At 45.3% G+C, this 15,667-nt stretch overlaps 1 protein-coding gene across 1 annotated transcript in view; it reads right to left on the reverse strand.

The window, feature by feature from the left end:
- The window catches only part of FADS2 (fatty acid desaturase 2), a 123,374-nt gene that overhangs the window by 53,891 nt on the left and 53,816 nt on the right, over positions 1-15,667 (reverse strand). Inside the window, exon 2 of the mRNA XM_086955579.1 lies at positions 8,328-8,438. Coding sequence (XP_086811705.1) covers positions 8,328-8,438 — 111 coding nt within the window. The remainder of the gene's footprint in view (positions 1-8,327; positions 8,439-15,667) is intronic.

Below are 15,667 nucleotides of genomic sequence, written 5' to 3' on the forward strand. Positions count from 1 at the left end.
GCATGGAGAATCCATATAGTAAATTAATGTAACTAGTAGAAAACATTAACATGAAGAACTCGTGTTGTGCAACGGACTACTGTTTAAGTATTAAATGTACTTAATATTTATATAATTTCATACCGAGGTAGATGCATTAATTGAAAGTACCTTATTGTTATGCATATTCGTAAAGCTCATATGCTTCCTTATGTTAGCTGAATTTAGTAGGCCTCAAATGCAGTTCCCTGGAAAACTTGTGTGAGCTGTGGAATCTGTTCTTTCTCACATTTTGTGTTGCAGGTGAAAGAAGCGCTCTGGTTGGATAGAATGTATTTGTTTTACTATACAGGCAAGGACAGAAGATGTTACAATTGTGTGGCTTGAGTAGATAAAGAAAGGTAATTGTGCTTCACACAGGAGAAGGCCTGGGAACCAAAGACAAATTGTATCAAGGAAAGAACACTATTGTCCCATGAAATTCACCTTCAGGACCAGGGATGGTGCGACAATCATTTTTGGCACTCCCACACACCACGCCCAACTACTCGTTTTTCTCACTAACACGTGGCAAAAGAGACCCTCATCTTTCCAATCATAAGTTATTGCTAAACACAGTACCCCAACCTGAGGTCAGCACCCCTTCACAGGTCAGCTCCCAGTTCAGCCGCAACGGTCACACTGCATTAAAGCCGGACTTGTTCAGGACTCTACCAAGAGCAGATGGCGTCACACAAAGTGGTTCTGGGAATGTTACCTATGAATAATGGGTTGTTAGTAGTTTAAAAAAAGTGACCACTACTTCTTTTGTCTCCAGAGCGAGACCATTGTAATACGAGCTCTCTAGCTTCATCCAACTTGACCCATTGATCTTGGAGATACTTCTTAAGAAGACTCCACATGCTGAGATCTTTTATTCTTTCATTTGAAAATGTTTAAGTAGAGATGTCACCTCCGTGTTAGAGAAGGGACAGATTTAATGCTTTCCATTCACCATCCCTCGATGCAGGGAAACTTGGAATGATGCTTCCTGATCTTTTGCATTTTACTCCTTGAATTAATTTTATTGCTTATGCTAGATCGTCTAAACTGGATACGCAGATTTGGCTTCATGCAAATTCCTAAGTATTTCTACACTCTCGTATTGAGGTGTCTTTAGGTTCAGTTATTTTTGACTTTGTATTAAGGAATGCAACAAAATGGCCGACATATTAGGAGCATCGGAGACGAGCTCCAGAGGGGCTGGATCACCAAAACTGTGCACATCCTAATATACCCACCGACATCCATGCCACTTTCCCCCTGGAACTGAATTAGGAACCAATACTACCCTCAGAAGATAACTAACATCATAAGAGAAACGGCCGAGGCGATCGTGCGGCCACACTACCATCGGAGGAAGAACAATCGGAGCGGACAGCAGCATAGGTGGAGCACGCTGCTCGTGATCGCGTGAGACTGGAGAGTGGAACAGCAGTGTGAGCCAAGCACACTGCCTGTTAGGCGGTCAGGACACAATACTGTTTGGGAAGACAGCGGCATGGGAAAAAGTATACTTTGAGTCGGCAGAGGTGTTAGCAGTGTGGAGCACGCTGCCCATGATCGCGTGAGGCCAAGAGAGAGCGGGGCTGCAGTGTGAAACGAACAGACTGCCCGTGAAATGGTCAGTGCACAACAACAAGTAAGATCAAATTTACCCCAAATATGCGTTAGCAAGCGTTATCTCGCACATAGATCTCTCAGGCTGGCCTTACCTTTATGATTGTCCTCAACATGGCAGCTATTTAATGGTTACCGTAAGAATTAAAGGCAACTCAGTCAAGCGCACCCCCATAACAGTACTCAAACCTCGTTTCAAGAATAAGGCAGACACAATCAGTAGGGAAACGATTGCTCGATCGCCTCAAGAATTTTTAGCTACACTCCATCTGCTGCTTCTGACTGCTGCCTGACCTAAAGATGGAAAATGTGAACAATCATTGCCTGGTGAGGTAAAATGACTCAGAAGGCTGCCTGACTTCTGTTGCCTGACTTTAAGATGGCAAAGGTGAATAATTAATGCCCGCTGAGGTAATATGACAAGGGATAGTGATAAAATTTGCGCAACTACTCACGGACCATCTAATCGCCAACTGGAAGAAAAAAAAACTTTGAACATGGAATAATCAATGTTCGGTGAGGTAACAAGACAGGGAACATGATAAATTGCACAACCATGAAACACACTAAGGTGGCCACCGACGGAGAGGAGCTACGCTAGGAGGCTCCGGGCTGAAGATAATATTCTGTTTTAAAATCCCCACCTAACCTAGCCATCCTCAACCATCGACTATTAATTTAATTTAGTCTTATCGTTATTACTGGCAACCAGTTCACATACCGAGGGTGATGAGGGTTGGCCTAGAGACCACATGATGATCTACTGTGCATCCTTCGAAGAGCCCGAGATGGCCTGGGCTCAAGTTAGCTCAGCAACAAGAGAGCGTTTCCTACTACCATATCACAGGTTGTTCCCTCTGATGAAACATGCCTTCCCCGAGCCCCTAAAGTTGTTGCGCTGCCCTTCCTGCGGTCATTATCACTAAACACCTGGTAGTACATCAGTTTCAGTTATGATACTGCATTGTAAACTAGGTACATGACTTCTCGGCCCTCTGCTACTCACTTTGCCCGCGCCCCCTTTTCTTGGGTCTCTACTTCCAGGAATCCCTACTAATTGGGCAACCTCTCCACCCTTATTCTTTTGGGTTCCTTTATTCACTGCCTACTACACTACTTCAGTCAACATGGCACAAAATACTTACCAGGCCTCTAACCCCTTTGTCCAAACTGGCCAAAACTCGGTTAAGATCATCTACCCACCCAACCTATCGCTAAAGGCTAAGAAAATCTTTAAGCATAATACCCTCAAGAGATGGCCTGAAACACTGATATCGGACACATATACCTTAAATAAGGGCACTATAGTGACTGATCTCATCTTATACACAAACAGAAGAGTGCAGTGGAGAAAGGCCCCCACCTCTATGCTGCGTTCAAAACAGACCAAAACTCCACATGGTTTCCGTTTAATCACATTTCCATCCCCGACCCTTATGGCGGAGCCGACTATGTACCTTTAGAATAATGGTAATGTCCTTATCCAAGCATCAGACCTGAACCTAAAGTGTTTCAATTCTGCCTTTTTGAGGTTCAAGAACTCTCTAACTAACTCCAGCACCACCACTGACAGTCAAAATGTGCCACTCAATGTCTATGTACAGAAGCGATTGACGGCCCCTCCTCCCCACTGCGCACGTTCACGTCTGCTAACACGATCCTCTCATCTCAACCCAAGTTAACAGATGCTATCCCAACCCCCCCACACCACAAACTTGGAAAACCCACATCTATCTCATGCCGATGAATGTTTAACTGACCAGAGTACCTCCCACCTTGTTGATAGCCGTACCAATGCTTCTCCTCTACCTTGCCTCACTTCCTATCCTCAATCCCTGGTATCACACACTATTCGTTCCAATAATGGGAATGACGACCACCCTACCAACCCTAACTATCCGACAGGAATGGATACTCACCCCTTACACCAATCTCATGGCCAGGATGCTTGTTGTTTCCTACACATTGAACAATAACAGACATTCACCCTCACTATCACTACATGCTTCACCACCCTCTACTCTTCCTAACGCCACTCCGCCTCTCCCTATTCCCACTCCAAAGTCTGATCCCTATCTCAAGTATGACCCTATCTCCCTATATAACTGTGCCAATGGTTCTACCCAACCCTCTACTAACCCTACCACAGCAGAACCTATCCCACCTGTGCGAGCTACTCCTGCGAATAAGTGCTTAAACAATCAAGACCTTGAGAAGAAAATTGATGACCTCAAACATGATATATCGGTAGTCAAACAGCTGGTGCAAAACCATCAGCAGTTCTTCTTGAAGATGGAGAAATGTAGGGCTTCACCACCTGCACAGAGATATGATATCTTCAATCCACAGAAGCTGTACTCTACCAAAGAGATTACCTCATTCTGCTCCTATTTTAGCTCCAGCTGGAGCTCGAGGCCTCTGCCTAAACACCTCTCTCAGCCCCACAGATCCATCCCTCAGTTATCTGATGAAGACCTTCTCACACTGCTTGGGACCTACACTGAATCAAAGATGGTCTCCCAACCAAACTTTACTCTCAATATGCCCTCAATAATTGCTAACCCTGACAGGGAATCAAGCCATAATCTCAGAAAGTTGGACTTATAGAACCTACTTCACATAAACACCTCGACTCAAGAAGTGGTCACTTCCAACCTGCACATCAACGCGATGCTACACAATTGTAGGTCAGCTGTGAAATACACTGCTGATATTTCTGATCTCATCATTGCGCATAATTTGGACCTTTTGATCATCACTGAAACCTGCCTCAGTAATACATCCTCCCCAATTCTTGATATCTTAATCCCTCCCGACTACTCTATTCTCAGAAGTGATCGCCTGGATAAAACAGGAGAGGGCATTGCCTGCATTCATCGCTCCAACCTCACAGTAAAACAATCCTCTTGTACTGTCTTATCCACGTGTGAACAGCTAGTCTCTGAAATCTGGAACTAAGGCAAGAGGATTTGTGTGCTGAACTCGATATATCACCCTCCTTGTAACAATCTAGTCTTCACAGAGCAAATCATGGAGGTCATCAGCTCGAGCTTGGACCGACTCAGCCACCTATTCCTCAGAGACTTCAACCTTCATTGGACTGACACAAATGCCGACTCAGCCACCGATTCCTCAGAGTCTTCAACCTTCAGTGCAATTACACAAATGATCCCTTTAAGACCTTCCGCTCTGACCTCAATTTCTCACAGCTCTGTAAAGGCCCTACTCACAATAAAGGTGCCACTCTAGACCTCATCATTGCCAAAGACAACTTCATACAAATAGGAGAAATCCTACCCTGTGACTGGTCTGATCACTTTCAAATTCCCTTCCTCATCTTAGAAAAGGGACTAGATCAACAGGGGCAACCCCTTAGAGCGAAACAAATGATTTGCAATATGAGGCACCTCTATATTAACATGATAACCTCAATCACCAAAAATAGACTACAGCCCCCCTCTAATTTGACCAACCTTGACGATCTTTCTGAGCACTACTTTAACACTTTTTCTAACATTCTTGACTCTGTTGCTCCGAAACAGCTCAAAAGGATCCCAGTCAAACTCTCTAAACCATGGTTTAATGGTGCCCTAAATGATGAATGGCAAAATCGAAGACTCTCTGAGAGACTCTGGAGAAACTCGCCTTCCACCAAAGCGCTCTCTCAATTGAGAAAGGTGAGAAGAGTTTACAACAAACTTATACGCTTGGCAAAAATCGAACACTTCAGATCTCAACTGGATGGAGCTAAAAATAGATCAAAAAAACTCTTCAAACTTATTAAGGAACACTCTAACCAATCTTCTAACCAGAGCTCTGCTCCATTATCCCTGCTCCCTAGTGATGACGATTTTACAGCTCACTTAGCTGAAAAAACAATGAAAATAGAGCTGGAGCTATTACTCACAGCCCCAACTTTGTTATCCAAAATACCACCGACAGAATCAAGGGAGGGGGCTGAATCCATGACAGCTCTTTCAAAAATAACGCTTCTTGGAGCAGTTTTCTCCTACCAGACTACACTGAGATACTTTGCAACAGGTCATCCATCAAGCCCTCCAACTACTTTGGTGATCCTATACCCGCCAAGCTCTAGAAAGATTTAATCTCTGCCGTTCTCCCTCTTTGGTCCAAGATCATTCATGAATCCCTCATACAGGGAAAGATTCCTGACTGCCTAAAAGTTGGGCAAGTAACTCCCATTCCTAAAAAGCCCAGTGTGGACCTATCAGATCCTAACAACTTCCAACCTATTACCAGCAGCATGACTCTAGCGAAAGTGCTTGAAAAATGTGTTCATTCGCAGGTCTGCAAACATATTTAGAAACAGCAAATCCTGGATCATCACCAGTCAGGATTCAGAGCAGGACACAGCACTGAAACTGCACTAACTCACATCGTTGATGACACAGTGAGAGCTCTTGACCAAAATGTCCCTTATCTCCTGATCCTTCTAGACCTGTCGTCAGCCTTCGATACATCAAACATGAAAACTTGACTGATTTCCTACAAAATAGGAAGGGATTGTTGGGCCCGGTCCTAAATTGGTTTGCCTCCCTCCTTCACAACAGAATGCAAAGGATTAAAGTTAATCATGCCCTAGCTTCCAGTACCCCTGTCCTGATTGGAGTCCCCCAAGTTTCTACGCTCTTGCCCACTCTCTTCAATCAATTTATGGAGCCTATTGCAGTCATTCTGAACAGAGCCAACATGCAATACCACATGTATGTGGATGACACGCAATTGTACCTGAAGATCTCATCATAGGAGGACATCAAAACTGTAAATGCTGCACTTGCACAAACTCAACAATGGCTAGCCCAGAACCATCTCTTACTAAATCCTCTCAAAACGGAATTTCTTTTGATTACCCCACCTAATCACTCAGCTCCTACCCTTGACTAGGATAAACAACAAACTGCTCTGAACTGCACACCTCACATTGTGGACTCTACTAAATCTTTAGGTGTCACCTTGGATAAACATCTAAATATGCAAGCAAATATCAGCGCTACTACTAGGGGAGCCAATTTCCAACTCAACACACTGAAGAAAATCAACCATTCCTCCCCCCGAAGACCTCAGGCTGGTGGTACAATCCCTTATTATCCCTAGATTGGAATATGGATTGGTGACCCTCGCAGGACTTCCCAAAGCCAGCTTAGCCCCACTCAGAGCTACCTTGAATGCTTCAGCTGGGCTTTTAACAGGATCTAGGAAATTTGATCACATTTCACCCGACCTGTTGCAGCTAAACTGGTTATCTATTGAAGCTAGAATCAGACTCAAGATTGCTTGTCTGACTCATAAAGCCATTTACCACAATACCCCATACTACCTAGCAAATAAACTTGAGATATCGGGATCTAGCAGGAACCTCAGAAGTACGTCCTCCCTTCTCTTGAAACCGCCAAGATTCTAAAAGAAAAGATCGTACAACCGTGCATTCACCGGTCTTGCTCCAAGAATCTGGAACTCCTTGCCATCCGAGATCAGATCAAATCCTTCCACTACTTCCTTTTTAAAAACTGGTCATAAGACTACTAATGAACAAACGTTATTCGCACTGATCATGTTCGTGTGTTTTGTTAATAACCAAATTATTGACGTATTCTCACTGATGTTCTACCTTCTTTTTGCATTCATTTTTGTCCCAGTCCTCGATAGCTCCTTTAACTGCATCATTTGTTGATTTTTGCTTGATCCCTTTTATTAATATTCTTTGATGCTCATCACACATCTTGGTTCTTTCTATTGTATGATGTTTTACTCGGATCGCTCAATGGTGCCTCTGATACACCCTACTCATTACTCTGGAATGTTTTCTCACAGGTTGTACTTTCACTTACCTCCTTTATGTTTTGTATAATGGCGGAAGACAACTCTGTACAGAGCTCTGATACCCATTTGTGTCTTGTTAGCACTTTATGAAACTTTTCAAATAAATAAATAAAATAGTTGTCTGTGGTTACTATCTGCCTACGAGAATTACTGACAAATTGATTGGCTTCCTAATGACCTTTTCTCCCCTTTACACGTTCATGCTGCGAGAAAGAACCATCAGATTGTTACTCTAGAGCAGGTCTAGAACTTATGGGCCTGGACCTTTCAGTATCTATGCCATACTCCCTAGTGGGGGGCTACTCAGGGCCCAGTCCTTGGAGGAGGAGTCTAGAGGAACATCTCTGCATGGCTGATGGAGGAGTGTCCTGACCACTGGCTTCTACATACCTAACAGAGTAAATGCCATACATCCCTCTGTGTTATTAGTCTGACAGTGGGGGCTGCTTCCCAACCATAGAAATCTGGTGAAACAGGGAGTGATGCAATATTCACTGGGATCTTCATAGGTGGACACCAACACAGCCAATGGATCCATCTAGGGACAATGTGAACCACTGTGATATAAGGCACAGTGTCTTAAGTAGATGTTAAGCCTACACGTATCTACCCCTGACTTGCCGAGGCGCACGACTGTGCTACATGCCTCAATATAAAGGGGAGGAAAAGTTTGCCTGGGCCACTTCAATGATTCTAAAACACAGAACTGTACCATGTACAGGGACTCTGAAAGTCAGGGGTGCCGGAAGAAGGGTGGTGTACTCCCTTTTCGAGAAGGACACTCTAGTACATGGCACCCTATCAGTTCACTGGTGCCCTGGAGCATGGCACCGTAACACTTCACTTACGTTTTTGCCTCGGTCCTCGCTGGGTTCTTCGGGCGCGAGCTCCCCAATGTGAAGCGGCTTTAGGAATTTCCTCACAAAGTTGACGTCAGGATGGAAAGCTCGGAATGCGTCCTGTCGGGAAATCACAAAGGGTCATTGGTTACAGGTATGAAGAATTGCCTTGCCAGCCAACAGGAAAATGATGCCAAGACATTGCCTCAGTGTGGGTGAGTAATCCCTGTGAGTACTGTGAGGCTTCTGTTAACCAGTCCAGTGGTTCCATCTATTGCTAGTCTCTGCCACCTTCAAGAGGTATAAGAGACCCCTTCAGCAGCGATCACTTTGTACTCGCTCAGGGGGCCCAGGACAAGAATATGGAGTTTCAAATATTATGAATAGGCAAAGTTATCATGACCAGAATATCTGGTCCTAATAGTTATAGACACACACATAAATATATATGTTTTCATAGTCAGTGTACGTTCATGTGGATTAGAAATAGTAAACCAACACATACCTATAAAGTGCTTACCTTCATGATTATTCTGCTCGTCAACATTAAGGTCATGATATTTTTGCATGTTTATATTTTTGTATTTTATATTATGACACACAGGTCTCCCGGAGCTGAACTGAAGAGAGCTGGGACATGCCTACAACCCAGATAGTCGGCCTATGCAATGTCTCATTGACGCCAGGAACCAACGAGGACTCTTAACTCTGAATTCACTCTGGATCATGCATGCCCCCACGTTCTCAGAATTCCCTGGGCTACTGTTAAATTCAGTACTTGTTGTCACGCCTGCCACCAGACCTTGGTAAAGCAGCATTAACACAATATTAACGGTCTGTCTTGTGTTGAGCACTGCTGCTGAACGTCACGACCACGCCCGTTTTTTAGAACCTTCAGCACAGCGCGATAATTCGCGCCGCGCTGAAGGTGTTAATAAACACATGCGTTAAACAATCCCCTTGAACCAAAACTATCCTTCACTACTACATACTGTCACCAGAGGCATGCGGGTCCACTTGTTATAGCCAAACCATTAACACATTCCAAACATTAAACAAGGGACAAAACGTATTAGTCTGATATGTACAGTTCATGCAGATAAAAACACACAACATGCAGCCACATATAAAGAAACAGACGAGCACACCGACAGTGGTGAGTGCTCGAATGTATGGTTAGGTGGTAGTGGATATGGGGTAGCCTGAGGGATCGATGAATGCGTTGGTGTGGGTGCAAAGACAAAGGGGCATATGCACAAGCCCCTATCAACACGGGAATGTCACTTTTTCCATCATTCCTGTGGCGATAGGGGCTTCAAACAATCAATCAAAAGGAGCCCTAGGGGGAATACTATAAGAGGTTGCCCCCCACTCAATCAATATTCAACAACAAGGGCCTCCCCCACCTCACACCTATTCTCGTTGAACCACTGGCAGAGTTAAACCACCATTTATCCTGCTGCCCTAGATGCGTTCCTGAACACTAATCTAAAGGGTCATGGTGTGTTCTTGCTTTCATAAAAAGTTACACCCAGGTCTAGTCCCACTCTAAAATTGTGAAAAATAAAGTGAGCAAAGAGAGAGTACCTCACGGTAGAAACACCCGAGGGGGTTCCTGGCGAGCAATTGCCAGTTTACCCACTTCTCATCATCGGACACTCTCTCTTTGTGGTGAGTAAGGAACGAAAGGAAAAAACACAAATAGTGATTCCCCAACTAATACTAGTGTGGTGCACGAAAAGAGAACCTGTATGTCCACTCGTATAAATGAAAAGTGAAAACATGTGTATACACCTAGAACCCCTGTGATAGCCAAGAGCAACCGGCCATCACTGCTAAAATGTGGAGAGACTTGCTAGCTTAATAACTTTATTCTGATGCCGCAAGAATTCCCAATTAAAAATGGTTCTTAATGTACCATATATATTTACTCGATGCCGACATGTTTTATTGCTATAAACTTCAGCAACTTCGTCAGGGCAACATTGGGGTTCTGTTTTCAATCTTTACTTATGTTGGTTCACAGGAACTGATGGCTGCCAGTTACTTCATACCTGCAACCATCACAAGCATTCGACAACGTGTCAATAGATCACGTGTCATGTGGCCCAATTAATATCTGGCCCCCGACGCCGAGTCCTCTCGGTCATGAACGCTGCTCCCTATTTACAAGGCAAACAAAACAGGTGATGGACCGAATGTGGATCAATGTCACACATTCATCCCAGTCCAAAGATCTGGGCCCAAATCCATCGTTTTTTTGCACTCCACACCACCCTGGGTTAGACAATGGCGATATGCAAATCAGCTCTGACCCTGTGCCCCATGGGAACAGTCCAGTCCGAACTACAAAAGCCATGTCCTTCCCAGAACGGAATCAAGCATCCGAGGACCGGACCGGTTTCGAGGTAACACCTCTCATCAGCCCGGCTAGCTTGACTCCTGAGTTAGACAATGGCGATATGTGACATTGATCCACATTCGGTCCATCACTTGTTGTTTTTGCAATTGCCGCCCTAAGTGCGCTGGGGATGCCCAGACGTGGGTCCCAGACACTCCACACCACTTGGAGTCAAGCTAGCCGGGCTGATGAGAGGTGTTACCTCGAAACCGGTCCTGTTCTCGGATGCTTGATTCCGTTCTGGGAAGGACATGGCTTTTGTAGTTCGGACTGGACTGTTCCCATGGGGCAACAGGGTCAGAGCTGATTTGCATATCGCCATTGTCTAACCCAGGGTGGTGTGGAGTGCAAAAAAACGATGGATTTGGGCCCAGATCTTTTGACTGGGGAATGTGTGACATTGATCCACATTCGGTCCATCACTTGTTGTTTTTGCAATTGCCGCCCTAAGTGCGCTGGGGATGCCCAGACGTGGGTCCCAGGCACTCCACACCACTTGGAGTCAAGCTAGCCGGGCTGATGAGAGGTGTTACCTCGAAACCGGTCCGATCCTCGGATGCTTGATTCCGTTCTGGGAAGGACATGGCTTTTGTAGTTCGGACTGGACTGTTCCCATGGGGCAACAGGGTCAGAGCTGATTTGCATATCGCCATTGTCTAACCCAGGGTGGTGTGGAGTGCAAAAAAACTATGGATTTGGGCCCAGATCTTTTGACTGGGGGAATGTGTGACATTGATCCACATTCAGTCCATCACTTGTTGTTTTTGCAATTGCCGCCCTAAGTGCGCTGGGGATGCCCAGACGTGGGTCCCAGGCACTCCACACCACTTGGAGTCAAGCTAGCCGGGCTGATGAGAGGTGTTACCTCGAAACCGGTCCGGTCCTCGGATGCTTGATTCCGTTCTGGGAAGGACATGGCTTTTGTAGTTCGGACTGGACTGTTCCCATGGGGCAACAGGGTCAGAGCTGATTTGCATATCGCCATTGTCTAACCCAGGGTGGTGTGGAGTGCAAAAAAACGATGGATTAGGGCCCAGATCTTTTGACTGGGGGAATGTGTGACATTGATCCACATTCGGTCCATCACTTGTTGTTTTTGCCCTATTTACAAGGCAGCATTAACGCTGCCTTGCAAATAAGGCTCCCTTTCACCCTATGCTTGGCGTGAAAGGGGTGGGCATTGGGTGTTGCTGTAGGTGTGCCACTGCATTACCCACTGATTTTGATGCTGCACCCTACTTACAAGGGTGGCGTAAATAAGAGGCAGTGCCAAAATTAAGACCAGGGAAAACCTGCTCTAAACGTGGCGAAATGAGGAGAAATGCTTAATTTCTCTTCGTTTTCGCTTTTTCCTTGTGTGTTGCCTTGTGCAGCACACATGGAAAAAGCAAAATGCCTTGTTTTGTTTATGTGTAGGAAGGTGTCCCTTCCTGCACATAAATAATCTTTTCTTCCATGTGTGCTTGAAGTGACCAAACAGCATTTAAAGAAAACAATCTTCCCCTGCATGCAGACACTGCGTTGGCACTAGGCAGCTGAGTGTAGCAGCTGAGTGTAGCCCCAGCGCAGGGGGAAATACAAGGCTGCACCATATTCTTGTAAATATGGTGCAGCCTGGCGTTTCTGAAGTGGCAGAGTGAGGCGATAAGCTATGACGGCTAACGCCTCACTCCGCCACTTCTATGTACATATGCCCCAGAGTGTGGGTCGACAGATTGGCATGGACGAATGAACGGGTGAATATACCAGTGTGAGTGGATACATATGTGTGGCTGGAGAGGTATGTTGCGGGGGCGTTTGTGTGTAAAGGGATGGATGAATGCATTATTGAATATGGAAGCATAGATGCATGCTTGAACGGATGACTAAGTCCAGGTGATGGGTGAAGAAGTGCAGGGGGATGAGTAAATGAATACACACGTGTAGGTGTATAAATATGTAACTAGGCAAGTATTCGATTGCCCCTCTTTTCCCTTTCGATTCATGAGCCTCTAGGAGATGTGTGGGTGAACATTTATGCTAATTGGTCGGTGGGCTGAAGAATGAATGTGTGTCTGAAGAGTCAGTAGGGCTGTGAGTGGATCGACAAAAGTAATGTTGATGTGTCAGGTGTGAGTGGGTGGATGAAGGGATGGTGTTGTATTTCAGGACCTGGCAGGTAGGTGCATGCATGCATGCAAGTGTTATGGAGCACAGTTCATGGACTGATAAAAGCATGAGTGTGGGTCAATTTATGGATGGATTCATAGCGTAATCATGGATGCACTGCTGAAGCAGTGCTTAATTTGAGCCGGTGGTTTCTGGTGCGCAACACCTGGCACTTAATCATCAACACCGGCGCGTTTCATGAGCACCAGTTAAGGACACATTCATTTATAGTAGGCACGGAGATTAAGTGGTTTGCCCAGAATCACAGCATATTAAGCTGACACCGAGAATTAAACATGGACCTCCACAGTTGGCAGCACTGGTCATTACGCCACATCCTCTCCCCACTTTCATGGCTAGTAGTTTCCGTTTTAGTCGGCGCAAGCTGCCACCTGACCAGGGCCCAGGACTTATTTTTTTTTACAAACTAACCACTCTGCTGAGGGTGGCTGAATGTTCGACAACTGAGTGGTGTTCAGTAGATTTACCAGGTAGGTGGGTGGAGGGATGGGCGCTGAACCACATCGGTACAGCCACATAAATATTTATCCCCACATTATTACTAATCTCATGTATTTCACTTATTTCTCTTTAATTAGAATGGACAATCACAAAAGAATATGTGGTTTCCAAAAAAAGCATGTCTCCTCACACTAGCAAGGAAGAAATCACCACCAGAACAATATATTACTGTGAATATCAGTGATATTAATATGTATCATTTCATTTTGCTCAGTGGCAGTCAAACAACTCCATTGCACTGTAATGAATGTGTTTATTCTCCTCGATGATTTTCACTGTAAAACATTAGGTGAAAGGTGGACTAAACCATGCAGCGGTTCAAACTGATGACCTGCACAAGGCCCTGCCATTTATGCTGTTCACGGTTCAGGCTATAAATATCCAAAGATATCCCTATGGTGAGGCTGGTGCTCCCTGCTCTTTGCTCCCTCCAGTGGCTCCCCAAAGGAATGAGAGCTCTAAGTAACACTGCCTGCACCACACATACAACACTTCACTCCTCTGCACCTTCTTAGCTAACCGAGAAGTGGAAAAGTTCAGCTGCCAACTGGGATTCAAGAAGCGCTCGATCCGTTCTCCTGGAACCCCTAGCCTTTAACTGGGTGCTTGGCATGAACCAAACTTTCTCTGGAAGTGCTGCAAGAATAGACTCTGCCTGACCTCATGCCTTGTCACCTTCGAAAAACACAAAAACACCTCAAAGCTCTTCTCCTTCAATGACACGAGTTCAGTGGCGGCTGGTGACATTTGAAAGTGGAAGGGCGTAAAGGAAAGGTCTGAATGTGTGTTGTGTCGCAAGCGAACCTGATTGACTAAAGGGGAACTGCGGGATCCTCACGCCAAGAAAATCTTGAAGAACAACAAAAAAAGGACCAAATGGTGCAAGTTAAACCACATTTCAAGAAAGCAAGGATATTTATCAAAGTAATTAGAATATGTAGTCTTGAAATAATTAAAAACATTTAAAATTGTTCCACATCGTGCTTCATTCCTGCTTCCACCCATGCCATCGATTTAGTTACATTAATTTAAAACAATAGGGTTGAAAACAATCGCCAGATGCACATGTTACGCTTCATTTAACAGTACATAGGCTGCTCTTGAAATTGCAAGTTAAAGATGAGTACCTCACGATTACATTGCAAACATTTGCATTACATAATACCCAGTGCTTTAAATGGTAAATTAGAAGTGCTGGTACTCACTAATTAGACTGGGTAGGTATTTAGGGGCGTGTATAGGGCGTGTCTGGGGGCGTGTCTTGAACCAGGAATTTAATAATAGGCACATAAGCAAACTGTAACCCAAATGCTCCGATTGTCATGTAAAGCGCTTAAATGCCCATGGGCCAAATTCACGCAAAATCAAACTGCCTCCTTACATAAGAGGCATGGCAAGCATCAGCTTCTATGTCATACGTGCAGAGCCTCATTTTTGACAGTTTGATATTGCGCGAATTTGGGCCATGGGCATTTAAGCGATTTACATACAATCAGAACATTTGCATTAAAGCTTACTTTTTTAAGACCCCTGTAAGGGAGTTGTCCAGAACCACAGGATGATGAGCGGACGTCGGAATTCGACCCTTTCTTCAGTTCCACTCTCGGCACCTCTGACCATATCCTCATTCTTGCTGCGATGCCAATAAGAACCAGAGCCACAACTAGAGTCACATTTCAGGAGGGTGGGCAGGCTAGTTCTTTCAGAAATAGGCAGCAGAGATTCAGGGACTCTACGAAGTGGTGAGAAACCACAAAACCTCATTTAAAAGCAATTGGTCTTTTAAAGACCTGTGAAGTACTGGGGTGCGGCTGTGTGCGCGCCCCGTAGGCTGTCTCATCCCCGGGCTGCCACACGACGGGGGAGAGGGGGTGGGGTGTCTGAAGCCCTTTGATCCTAATGAGCTTGCTCGCCTGATGAGAACCTAACACTGCAGTGCAGGAGCACCACCATGCAGAAAAACACAGGCTGCCTGGCTGTTGCCAGCCGGAGCAGCACCTCAACACGCATCATCTGTTGCACCTACCTGTACTTCAGGGCCTGAGCCCTGCTGCTTTATGGAGTACTGGTACTCTTCTTGAGGCGAAAATAAGTTCCGGTACTCAGAGGGGAAAAACAAAGAAGTGCCGGTACTCAGTACCGGTGAGTACCAGCCCATTTAAAGCACTGATAATAGCCCAATCTGTGACCTGCTGCGCCTACTGTTCGAGACCACACGGGCCCGCGTTCGTATCTCACACATCCTGTGCTATTCTTAGCCGAGGTTGTTTGCTATTCG

This window comes from Lissotriton vulgaris, chromosome 2_1, assembly GCF_964263255.1.
Source record: "Lissotriton vulgaris chromosome 2_1, aLisVul1.2, whole genome shotgun sequence".
In the NCBI taxonomy this organism is placed as follows: domain Eukaryota; kingdom Metazoa; phylum Chordata; class Amphibia; order Caudata; family Salamandridae; genus Lissotriton; species Lissotriton vulgaris.